Below are 12572 nucleotides of genomic sequence, written 5' to 3'. Positions count from 1 at the left end.
TTATGTCAATGTGTTTTCACATGAGACTCAAACTTCTAACTAATTTAGACAATATTTCATGACAATCTCTGAATGTTCTCATGACCCACTCAAAATATGTATTTATGTATTAATTAAATAAATGAATGAATAGTTTGTTTATTTATTTTAACAACTATTCACAGTTGTTTCCTCTAAACTATATAAACATGACATCAAATGAACCATGTTAATTAATGGTCTTCATCAAAACCAAACTCAGTATAGAAAGATGTTTCTGCATCACGGTCGCTGCACTTCTGAAATGTTCTCTGTGGACGTTGAAGTGTTTTATACTTCAGAGTAGAGAGTTCATATAAGAGAAGTTTGACTAGAAGTGTGTGTGGATTCCACATGGATTGTATGATTGAATATAAATAAAGTAAATAATGTTCATCCTCTCTTTCTATCAGGGTTGATCAGCACAGATCAGGGTCTCCTGTACCCAGCTGTGTCTCCATGAAGAGTGACTGGTCCATGCGTCAACCTATTAACTTCAAAGATGAACACCACTCTACTGATCACAGGTCAGAATGTAAAACACACAGAAAACACATGATTTAGTTGTTATCAAACTCTACTGAGCACAGATCATGAGGTATATAATGTTCTGGCTCTTAATACTTTAGCTGTGTAGTATGAACAGATTATGATGGTATTAATAATGTTTATTTTCAGTTATTAGTAAACATATTAATATACAATATATTTTTTAGTTGTCAGCCTGATACAGACATATAGATATTTAGACAGACAGACAGACAGACAGACAGACAGACAGACAGACAGACAGTATGTCTAGGAGGTTTTAGTATTTTATTAACTATATTGTCACAGTGCGCAGACCAAATATGAATCATGAATACATAATTCCATGACAGCATGGACACTATTATTGTATACCAACACCAAGCCGTATGGAAATACCCTTACATCCACCAGGAATATAGTCATAATAAATAACTCTTCATGTCAACAGAGACAGGAAGAGGAGGAGTTGTGTTGTGACAGAGCAGGCGTCCAGGTGTTCAGTGTGTGAGGAGGTTCTGACAGATCCAGTCTCTACCAGCTGTGGACACTGGTTCTGCAGACAGTGCATCACCTCATACTGGGACCAGTCTGCTCCAACAGAACACCATGACTGTCCCCAGTGTGGAAAGACATCCAGAACCACACCTGGACTGAAGACACCCAGACAATCCAGCAGTGGACAAAGTAAGACTGGACACAATTTATACTAATTCAAACTTCATGTTAATTACCTAAATCAGGGGTGATGCAACTTTGATGATGTAGAGGGCCACTATATTTCCACACTCACTCCAGAGGGACACATAGCATATACTGTCTCTCCGTATTTTTACTTTTTTCACCATTCTATGTCACACAAAAGTAGCAAAAATAGCTGATCTACAAGCTCAAAACACGTCGCATACAATATTTTTGAATTTGGTATCCTGAAAAGTCAAATTTTTATTTAATTTCAAATGCATTTAGTTATGCTTATGTTAAATGCAAATACTTTGGACGTAAAAAAGACAATATAATTGTAATACTAGTCATTAAGCTACTGACATAGACTTAAGTAATTAAAGCGGGTCATGTTTGCATGTTTGGAATCATAACAGCTGAAATCAATAATATATCACTATTCTGATATTAACCTGCGGGCCACATTAAGTGAAGGTGGGGGCCGCATGTGGCCGCCAGGCCGCCAGTTGCCCATGTAGGACCTAAATATTTAAATAGCAAAAAAAAACATTGTCAAATAGGGTAACATCTGTCAAACAATTCAAACAATATTATTTGTATATTGTTTTTCTTCTCCCTAATGCATGATATTTACCACATTAATAATGTGTGTACACAGCTGTAAGAATGTAAAGTTATAATTTAAGCAAAATGTTTAAAATGTCTTAATTCTCTTCTCGTAACAGATGTCAGTGTGCAGGAGCATTTAAAGGATTATAAGATCAGTTTGAACAGTCTTGATTGTGTGACAGAACACATCACTGAAGAGACAGGAACCTCCCTCACTGACATCTACACAGAGCTCTACGTCACAGTGGGAGAGAGTGAAGGGGTTAATAACCAACATGAGGTGTGGCAGATAGAGACACTTTCCAAGAAGAAGACCCTCCATGACAAACCAATCAACTGCTGTGACATCTTTAAAACCCTCCTCATTGGCAGAGAGACGCCCATCAGAAGAGTTCTGACCAAAGGCATCGCTGGCATTGGAAAAACATTCTCTGTGCGTAAGTTCACTCTGGACTGGGCAAAGGGTTTGGAAAATCAAGATGTCATTCTCCTGGTTCCCTTCTCATTCCGGGAGCTGAACTTGGTCATAGATGAGCAGCACAGTCTTCTCACACTGATCCATGTTTTCCACCCAACATTAAAGAAGGTCACAGCAGAGCAGCTCGCTGTCTGGAAAGTTGGCTTCATCTTTGATGGTCTAGATGAAAGCAGGTTTTCACTGAACTTCCGCAACAATGACATAATTTCTGATGTCACAGTGACATCATCAGTGGACGTGTTGTTGACTAACCTAATCAAGGGGAATCTGATCCCATTGGCTGTCATCTGGATAACTACCAGACCTGCAGCAGCCAATCAGATACCTCCTGCATGTGTTGACATGGTGACAGAAGTACGAGGGTTCACAGACCCCCAGAAGGAGGAGTTCTTCATGAAGAGATTCAGTGATGAGAAGCTGGCCAGCACAATCATCTCACACATCAAGACATCAAAGAGCATCCACATCATGTGTCACATCCCAGTCTTCTGTTGTATCACTGCTACCGTTCTGAAGGACATGGTGAAGACAGACAAGACAGGACAGCTGCCCAAGACCCTGACTCAGATGTACAGCCACCTCCTGTGGGTCCAGACAAAGAGGAAGAAGCAGAAGTATGATGAGGCACCAAAAAATAAAAGAAACAAAAGAGAAAGAATCAGAGAAAAGAGAAAAAAGGCGAATGAACAGCCGTTCATGGAGACTGACAGAGAAGTCCTTCTGAAGCTGGGCAGGCTGGCGTTTGAACATCTGCAGAAAAGTAGCATCATGTTCTACCAAGAAGACCTGGAAGAGTGTGGTCTTGATGTGAAAGACGCCTCGCTGTACTCAGGAGTGTGCACAGAGATCTTCAAGAGAGAGAGTGTGCTCTTCCAGAAAACAGTCTACAGCTTTGTTCATCTGAGCATCCAGGAGTTTCTGGCTGCAGTCTACCTGTTCAACTGTTTCACACAGAAGAACATGGAGGTCCTGAAGACATTCCTGAAAGATGATCAGTACAACAGTGACAGTTCCCTCTCTGACTTCCTGAAGGCTGCTATGAAAAAATCCCTGCAGAGTAGAAGTGGTCACCTGGACCTCTTTGTCCGCTTCCTTCATGGTCTCTCACTGGAGTCCAACCAGAGTCTGTTAGGAGGCCTGCTGGGTCAGACAGAGAACAGTCCAGAGGAGATCCAGAGAGCCATCAACAACCTGAAGGAGATGGATTCTCTGAGGTTCTCTCCTGACAGATGTATCAACATCTTCCACTGTCTGATGGAGATGAACGACCCCTCATTAAGTCAAGGGATCCAACATTACCTGGAGTCAGGGAAGAAACTCTCTCAGACCCAGTGTTCAGCTCTGGCCTCCATGCTGCTGATGTCAGAGAAGGTTCTGGAGGTGTTGGACCTGGACAAATACAACACAGACAATGAGGGGCGACACAGACTGATCCCAGCTGTGAGGAACTGCACAACAGCCAGGTTAGTAGTCATGTGAATAACAACATGTTAGAACAGCTTTCACTCATATACTACATGTATTCATTCAAGATCACTACAAATACTAAACATGCGCACAAACGTGTATGCGTACACACACACACACACACGCACGCACGCACGCACGCACGCACGCACGCACGCACGCACGCACGCACGCACGCACGCACGCACGCGCGCGCACACACACACACACACACACACACACACACACACAGATTATAAAATACACTGATTGGTTTCACTAATGGTTCATTCTTCATATGATATTATATAAACCAGTGGTTCTCAACTTTTCATGTCAAAGACCCCAAATGTATAATATATACAGCAATACATATTATATAAATTCATATATCGTCGGTGTCCAGCCAGGACCAGCTAACTCCATTTTCATTTTTCATTTTCATTTTCTTTTTCATAAATCAAGGCTATTGAACACCCTTTAGGTCTGTGTAAAATATCAAAACATTTGAACCAATGAAAAGTATTAAAAAGCGCCTCTGACGAAAACTCCCAACTCCATTGGATCCTCAAACTGTCCGTCAAAAACAAACAACTCCCCCCTCTCCTCTACAGCGCTGCTTTTCAACAGCGCGTTGCGCAGTGAACGAGGAGGAGGATCACGTAAACAAGCTCCCCGTAGTCTGTTAAAACTATGCAGTGTACCTGTTTATCAAACTTAGCACTGACGCTAATGTTATGAAAACAAGTAATTATATTTCTAAAATCTATTAAGTGTTTAATGAGGAGAGCAATGTGACAAGAAGAAAGGCGTTCATAGCATTTCTGTCGCGCTATTCTACCACCTCTTTGCAGAAGTTATTGTAATATTTAAAGTCCTGTTTATTATTGTAGGCCTATATAATAAGTGGCATGAAGCATCAGGGCATTAATTCACACGTTGTTGTGATGCATTGTGAGCTTGGAGATCCATTGTTAGCTTTTGAGAATTTGTACCCTTCAGAAACCTCTCCCTTAGCAGCGAGTGGAGCTATTGTTGTTTGGACACCTAACTCCACTTCAGCTTGATTTCTGCTCGTCTGAAACTGCTAACTCCACTTGCGCTGGGTAAAGTGTTGATTTACCCGCGATTTGGTTAAAGTGTTGATAATATAATGACACATGCAAGTATCTGACAATATATAAAGTCACTATACCAACTTTGATGAGGCAGTGTTGCTTTGTTTTAAAAATATAAGGTTTTCTTCATTTCCTGAAAAACGTATATTTTGTTTTTGCGTTTCCTGAACAATGAGCGTTTTGGAGTTAGCAGTTTCTGGCTGGACAGCAGAGATATATTATATACAGTAATATGTATGATATAAAGTAATATTATATACATGAACAGTGGTGGAAAAAGTAAAAAAATAATAATAATATTGCAATACAGAAATACTCTGTTACAAGTAAGTACGGAATTCAAAGTCACTTGAGTAAAAGTACAAAAGTATTGAAATCAAAATGTACTTAAAGTACCAAAAGTGTAAAGTACTCATTATGCATAATGTCCTATTTCAAGTTTTCAAATGCATAAAAATCTTTTGAAAATACCAGATCTACAAGCTCACAATGCGTCGCATCGCGACACATTGTGAGCTTGTAGATCTTGTAGATCTGCCAGTGTGTGTCATGGTGGCAGTGAAAGGTTGACATGTGTAGCAACAGTCAAACCAAGGAGAGCATTAGTGAAGGTGTACAGAGGATGCTCTTTGAAACAATGAGCTTATGGTCATTACTTAGGTTTACTCACTTTAATGACGAATTACCAAGTTACTTTATACATCAATGCAAGCTGCTTGCTGTACAGTGGTTCCCCCAGGGGGGTCCGCAAATTATTTTGGGGGGTCCCCAGATGATTATCTTTATGTGCAACATTGTTTTCTCACTCAACAGTAAACAAACCAACATACAGTATAAGTGTATACAGGGTATCTGCACATTTAAAAAAGTTAAATTTAAGGACTTTTAAGACTTTTTTAATACCACATTGGCCAAATTGTCAAATATTACAGAAGAAAGGGGCAAACATGGTGAAAATAGCCGATCTACAAGCTCACAACGGCTCGCAGTGCGAGGCGTTGCGAGCTTGTAGATCGGCTATTTTAACAGTATTTATCTGTGGAACCGAGTCAAACTAAATGTAAATCTTCAACTCCTACAATTCCAAGTGCTTGTCAGGGTGGGGGGTCCCCAGTTCAAATGTATTGTGTGTTCAAAAATGTATTTGGCCGCGGACCCCCATCTCAAAATATGTTGTTCCAGGGACCCCCAGAAGCAAAGATGTTCACTTTAAAAATGATATATTCAAAGATGTGCACACATCACACAAGATTTTTCTAAAATAGCAGATCTACAAGCTCATAGCGCGGCACTCTGTGCTATTTTTGAATATCCAATGTGTAAAGTAATGGTTTAAGTGGTTACACAGATGTGTTCCCGGTCTTAATGGGTTAACTTCCTTGACAGTGAACTTGGCTGATCTGTTTTGATCATCTCTGATTTTACATTAATCTGTCATTACAGACTTGTTGGCTGTGGCCTCTGGAAGAGACACATTGAAGTTGTGGCTTCAGCTCTCAGTTCTAATCCATCCCATCTAAGACACCTGGACTTAAGTTATAACAAGCTGGACCTGGATCTGCTGTGTGATGCACTGAAGAATCCTCATTGTAGACTGGAAACTCTACGGTCTGATTCATTTATATTATTATTTTCATCATTTATTTATTATGTCATTATACTATGAATATTGTGGTGATGCTTTATTTGTAGAGTGTGAATAAGGTTGATATCATAGTGACACACTTTGACTAGAATAATGATAAGTTACAGTGACTACAATACGTGTTACAATTACAATTAAGATACATTCATCCTTTCTTTCTTTCTTTCTTTCTTTCTTTCTTTCTTTCCTTCATTCTGTGTTGTTACGCTGAATAGTCAAGTTGAACCCAAGTGCAGACTAAAACACAGAGGCAGGAATAAATAAATAAGAAAATCTAAGTCTTTAATGGCTGCCAATTAGAGCAACACAAACAAAAGATAAAAGTAGGCAAAAGTCAAACAGATTAGAATGTCCCACATTTAAACATTTCAAATGCATAAAAATCATTTGAAAATAGCAGATCTACAAGCTCACAATGCGTCTCATCGCGACGCATTGTGAGCTTGTATGTCGGCTATTTTCAAAAGACCGAAATGTAGACCTATATAGGGGCTGAAGGAGTTAATGTATTTTTGTAATAATAATCAAAATCTACAAAGTAACTTTTAACTAAGGTTTTCCAAAAATTCTAGTGGAGTAAAAAGTACGATATTTGCCTTTGAGATGTAGTGGAGTAGAAGTAAAAGTACTGACAACTGGAAATACTCTAGTACAGTAAAGATACCCCAAAGTTGTAGTACTTGAGTACATGTACTTAGTTACTTTGCAACACTGCAACTGTGCACAAGCCCTCCGTTTATCTCACTCTGTTCCTGCAAACGTGTGTGTGTGTGTGTGTGTGTGTGTGTGTGTGTGTGTGTGTGTGTGTGTGTGTGTGTGTGTGTGTGTGTGTGTGTGTGTGTGTGTGTGTGTGTGTGTGATTGCGCGTGTGCGTGTTTGTGTGCATGCGTACGCACAATCTGCAAGCTCACAACGCCTCGCAGTGCAAGCCATTGTGAGCTTGTAGATCGGCTATTTTCACACTATTTATCTGTGGAACCGATTCAAACTAAATGTAAATCTTCAACTACTACAATTCCAAGTGCTTGTCAGGGTGGGGGGTCCCCGGTTCAAATATGTTGTTGTTTTGTTTTTGTGGGGTCTGAGCCTGAAAAGTTTGTGAACCCCTGCTGTAGTTTACAGAGACAACTTTCCATCTGTCTTCCACTTCTCTGTTCTCTGGTTCCCTGTTCTTACTGACATCCTGTTAATGTCTGAAGAACTACTACTACTACTACTATTCAATCCGGGAACACATCTCTGTCTATTTTAGATTTATTTGGCTATAAATGTGTGCAAAACTTTGAAAATATACAGTATTTTTTAAAGTAAACATTTGTAACTCAAATCTTTGCTTCTGGGGGATTCAACAAATGTCTCCTAAATCCTAACCGGTGCTCAAACCTTTTTCATGTCAAGGACCCCTAAGATTATATATATTTGGCCGCCGACCCCCATCTCAAAATATGTTGTTCCAGGGACCCCCCCAGAAGCAAAGATTTGAGTTACAAATGTTCGCTTTAAAAATATATATATTCAAAGATTTGCACACCTTTTCAAGATGTTTCTAAAATAGCAGATCTACAAGCTCATAGCGCGGCACTCGGTGCCATCTTTGAATAGCCAATAAAATAATGGTTTAAGTGGTTACACAGATGTGTTCCCGGTCTTAATGGGTTAACTTCCTTGACAGTGAACTTGGCTGATCTGTTTGATCATTTCTGATTTTACATTAATCTGTCATTACAGACTTGCTGGCTTTGGCCGTCGCCTCCAGAAGAAACACATTGAAGTTGTGGCTTCAGCTCTCAGTTCTAATCCATCTCATCTAAGACACCTGGACTTAAGTGGTAACGGGCTGGACCTGGAGGACCTGGATCTGCATGACGTGGAGGACCTGGCTGTATCTATGCTGGATCTGCTGTGTGATGCACTGAAGAATCCTCATTGTAGACTGGTGACTCTACGGTCTGATTAATTTACAATAATTATTTCATCATTTATTTATCATGTGATTATACTATTTATATTGTGGTGATGCTTTATTTGTAGAGTGTGAATAAGGTTGATATCATAGTGACACACTTTGACTAGAATAATGATAAGTTACAGTGACTACAGTATGTGTTACAATAACAATTGAGATACATTCACCCTTTCTTCTTCTTTATTCCTTTCTTTCTTTCTTTCTTTCTTTCTTTCTTTCTTTCTTTCTTTCTTTCTTTCGTTCTTTGTTCTTTCTGGATTGGTTTTCCACTTTAAAACCCAGACATTCCATCCAGACCAGGTCCTTTAACTCACTGAGTGCCATTAACGTGTTTCACGTGTTTTTACCGCTATGGCGCTGGGTGCCATTAGACTTAGAACTGAAAAAGGCTGTATCTCGCTTCCTAAGCACTTTTTGTTTTCTGTGAAAAAAACTCTGGCACTTTTTCAGGGAGTTAATATGTGTCTGTAAGCAGGTTTTATTTATAGCAGACATTCAAACTTCTGGTGTTTTATGTGTCATTTAGACTGATGAACTGCTGGTTGTTAGAGAGAAGCTGTGAAGCTCTGGCCTCAGCTATCAGCTCTAATCCTTCTCATTTGAGAGAATTAGACTTGACCTTCAACGTTCTGCCGGAATCTGTTCTGTTGAACTTCTCTGGATTGGAAACTCTCAAGTGAGTAGACTTGGACTGTGTTCATGTTGGTTAGTGCAGCCATTCCCTTGTTTCATGTTCCAATGACTGGTAGGCCAGCAGGGGGTGGGGGGGGGGGGGGATATAATAATCTGTGGCATTAATTATAACCAGGCTGATGCTGTTGGTAACGATGCCCCTCCTGTTATGCAATACCCATCATACCTGTCTGTCTGTCTGTCTGTCTGTCTCTGTGTCCTTTTTATGCCCATATATGGAGTTCTGTGTGAGGCATATCCAAATATGGAATCCATGCTAGTCTATTGACCTCATGGAGCAGAATGTGGAGTGTCATCATAATTACAAACACACACGCACGCACACGCACACACACACACACACACACACACACACACACACACACACACACACACACACACACACACACACACACACACGTAATACAGTAGTGTTACTGTCACAGAAACTTGCCTCTCCATTTCATTTATTTTTGTTTTCCTTCACAAATGAATGCTATTGCTCATTTGTCTAACCACTTAAGCCCTAATATATTCTTCACTTTATGACTGTCCTGTAAAAGCAGTGAAAATGCCTGATGTACAAGACAAGCTCACAACGTGTTCCATCACCTATTTACAAACTTAAAATAATAACTACATTGGATCCATTGGAACTCAGGTTATTCTTCCCATTTCCTGAAAAGTCACCGTTATGTGTTAAATCCAGGATATTTATTCATACATATTTACTATATTGTTAGGAAAGTAATTCATGATTTCAATTGATATATTTAGTTAATATTTACACTACAAATGAATAATGGTAGATTTATGGCAGATACTTTTAATTGAACCGTACAATTGTATTAAAGGTATATTCTAGCATAATTCATGTAAGCTGTAGTTTGGCATCAATTTGAACTATTTAGAGGAGTTAGTACCCTAGTATCCCTCTTCTATGCATGTCATGATATGTGAACATTCTGAGAAAATTGACAACCATTCAGTGAGAATAGCAGATCTACAAGATCAAATAATAGATCTACAAGTGCAAATATCAGACCTACAAGTTCAAATAGCAGATATAACTGAATAAGACATAGAAAATCCCCTCTCACTCATTTCATGACAGTTGCTCATCCAGCACATACTGCTGCAGTTTCATTTGAATGTCCTCAATTTAACGTTGTATGACCACAGATAGAAGAAGATAATGGTAGCAGAAACACTGTAGTGTCAGGTAGTGGAGACGTTGTGTTAGACAGTCAGACATTGATGCACTGTTGTTCTACTTCCTACAGTGTGAAACATGGAGGAGAACACTGGACAAATCCTCAACTCCTTAAAAGATGTGAGTATATGTCTGTCTGTATGTCTGTCTGTCTGTCTGTCTGTCTGTCTTACTGTCTGTCTGTCTGTCTGTCTGTCTGTCTGTCTGTGTCAGTATCCCATATTGTTTTATACTCTGTTGGCCCCTCCCTCCCTGGATGCTGTCCTGAAAACTCTTCAGTAGAGCTTCCAGTGAATTCAGGTGGTTTCTCTGCTCTTGGTCTGGTCCTTAACACCAGCTGATGCTTGTTTACAAAACACTCCTAGGTCTCCCTACCTGACACACATTCTGTATGTTTGGGTCTTTGTATGTCTTTATTGATAGTACAGTAGATAGACAGGAAACAGGGAGAGAGAGATGGGAAGTGACACACAGCAAAGGCTGTCGGGATTGGTACTCAAACCAGCGACGTGCTGTCAGGCTACATTAGAGCCTAGGTGCCCGGACCGCTAGGCCAGCGGTCCAGTCTGGTCCGATATGTATTTTTTACATTAACCACTTGAACCCTAGCATCTCTATTCCATGGAAAACTTTAGCCAAAAATACCCACAAAGAGGACACTCTACCCTGCATTCCAGCACAGTTGTAGTGAGTTTTTTTTTTAGTTTGGATTTAGAAGGACTGATGGAGTTGACATGTTATGGTTGGGACACACCAGATATTAATATTAGTTAGAGCATTTATCAAAAAATAGAAAGCTTACCAGAGCTTTCGCAGCTTTCCCGCCTTTCTTTAAACCGGGAAGTGAGACAGGGACCTTAAAATAGAGCTAAAACCTGTTTATGCCTGACACATTTAATGTACTATTAATAGTACATTATTACACCAAGTGAACCCTTATGGGTCCATTTGGTTTTCATTTGTACACTCTCACTCCTTGAAATTAAAAAGTTTGAGAACCACTGATTTAAAGTATGTCTCTTGACTTCTGTATGAATATTCAGCGGTTGCAGCACAATTTACGGTACACTAATTTGACATAATAAGCCGTTATTACAAATAATGTGTTTCTTATTAGCAATAATGTTTTTTATTAGAAAGAAACAAACGTTGTTATACCCTTATTTTCCACTATTATCCCTTAATTATGGTCCAATTAGAAATTGAATGAAACATAACAAAAGGTGTTATTAGAAATGGTGTTCTCTGCTATTAGACAGAAACAAACACAGTTATACGCTAATTATGGAACATAATTCCTAGAGGCTAACAGAGCCTAATAAGACCTAACAAAGCCTAATAAGACCTAACAAAGCCTAATAAGAAATACATGTACTTGACCGTCACATTACAACCCTGCAACTACTAACTACGTAACACGATGTGATGTTAGGCTACTATTAGTCTAATGTAAGGGTTTCGTTAGAACAAATGTGTTCTTTATTAAATGTTATTTCCACTTACTTCAAGTTACTTTGCATATAATTACAACAGAACTGTACCGTAAATTGTACATCAGCCATTCCGGGCAAACTTCATGACACATTATATTCTTCCTACCTTTTTGCTTAATAAAAATTATTATGTTTGTAACCCCTGGGTAATTTCCCCAGCGTTAAGAATAGTAAGGCTAATTCCTTTTAACAGGTCCGTTCATGAAAGTCCTTGCGGTCTTGTTTCCAAAGAGAACCTGTGAGCAATCAGGGGTTAAGAGTCTTGCTCAGGGACAAATTTCATTTCATCGACACATATGCTGGCCTGGCCTGGAATCGAACCTGGGCCTATGGCTCTCTAGGCGGGCTCACTAACCACTCAGCTATGGCCGCCCCTGTTATTATGTGCCTATTTCAAAACCTTAGTAGTAAGCAGGCAATTTAATAAGTCAACAGGTCTTTAGAAGCTAGTACCACTTTAAGAGATCGGTCTAACGTGTAGCTCCGACGGAACCTCTCCCTCCGCTGTATAGCTCCAAGATGAGGTTCCTCGTTTCTCGGTGCCGTTTTAGCAGAACATTGTCGCACATTTTCCACTTTACATGTTTCTTACCCCTTTCTGCACATCGTATCCAAAAAGTAAAGCTTTTCTGCCATGCTCTCAGATGTTTTAAGTTCTAGCGCACAATAAAAGCTATCCAACGAGTTGAAAAAAGTATTTAA

General features: G+C 39.6%; 1 protein-coding gene across 6 annotated transcripts in view; it reads left to right on the top strand.

Moving 5' to 3' along the window:
* The window catches only part of LOC311063456 (protein NLRC3-like), a 621663-nt gene that overhangs the window by 23699 nt on the left and 585392 nt on the right, over positions 1-12572 (top strand). For 5 of the 6 annotated variants that reach the window (XM_084082930.1, XM_084082927.1, XM_084082929.1 and 2 more), the window contains 7 exons: positions 432-545; positions 998-1233; positions 1956-3780; positions 6325-6489; positions 8255-8473; positions 9019-9168; positions 10448-10497. In XM_084082930.1, coding sequence (XP_083939056.1) covers positions 432-545; positions 998-1233; positions 1956-3780; positions 6325-6489; positions 8255-8473; positions 9019-9168; positions 10448-10497 — 2759 coding nt within the window. The remainder of the gene's footprint in view (positions 1-431; positions 546-997; positions 1234-1955; positions 3781-6324; positions 6490-8254; positions 8474-9018; positions 9169-10447; positions 10498-12572) is intronic. The other variant, XM_084082928.1, reaches the window with a different exon arrangement.

Source organism: Gymnoscopelus microlampas (assembly GCF_963454915.1).
Source record: "Gymnoscopelus microlampas genome assembly, chromosome: 16".
Taxonomy (NCBI): Eukaryota; Metazoa; Chordata; class Actinopteri; order Myctophiformes; family Myctophidae; genus Gymnoscopelus; species Gymnoscopelus microlampas.
This window is presented reverse-complemented; position numbering and strand designations above follow the sequence as displayed.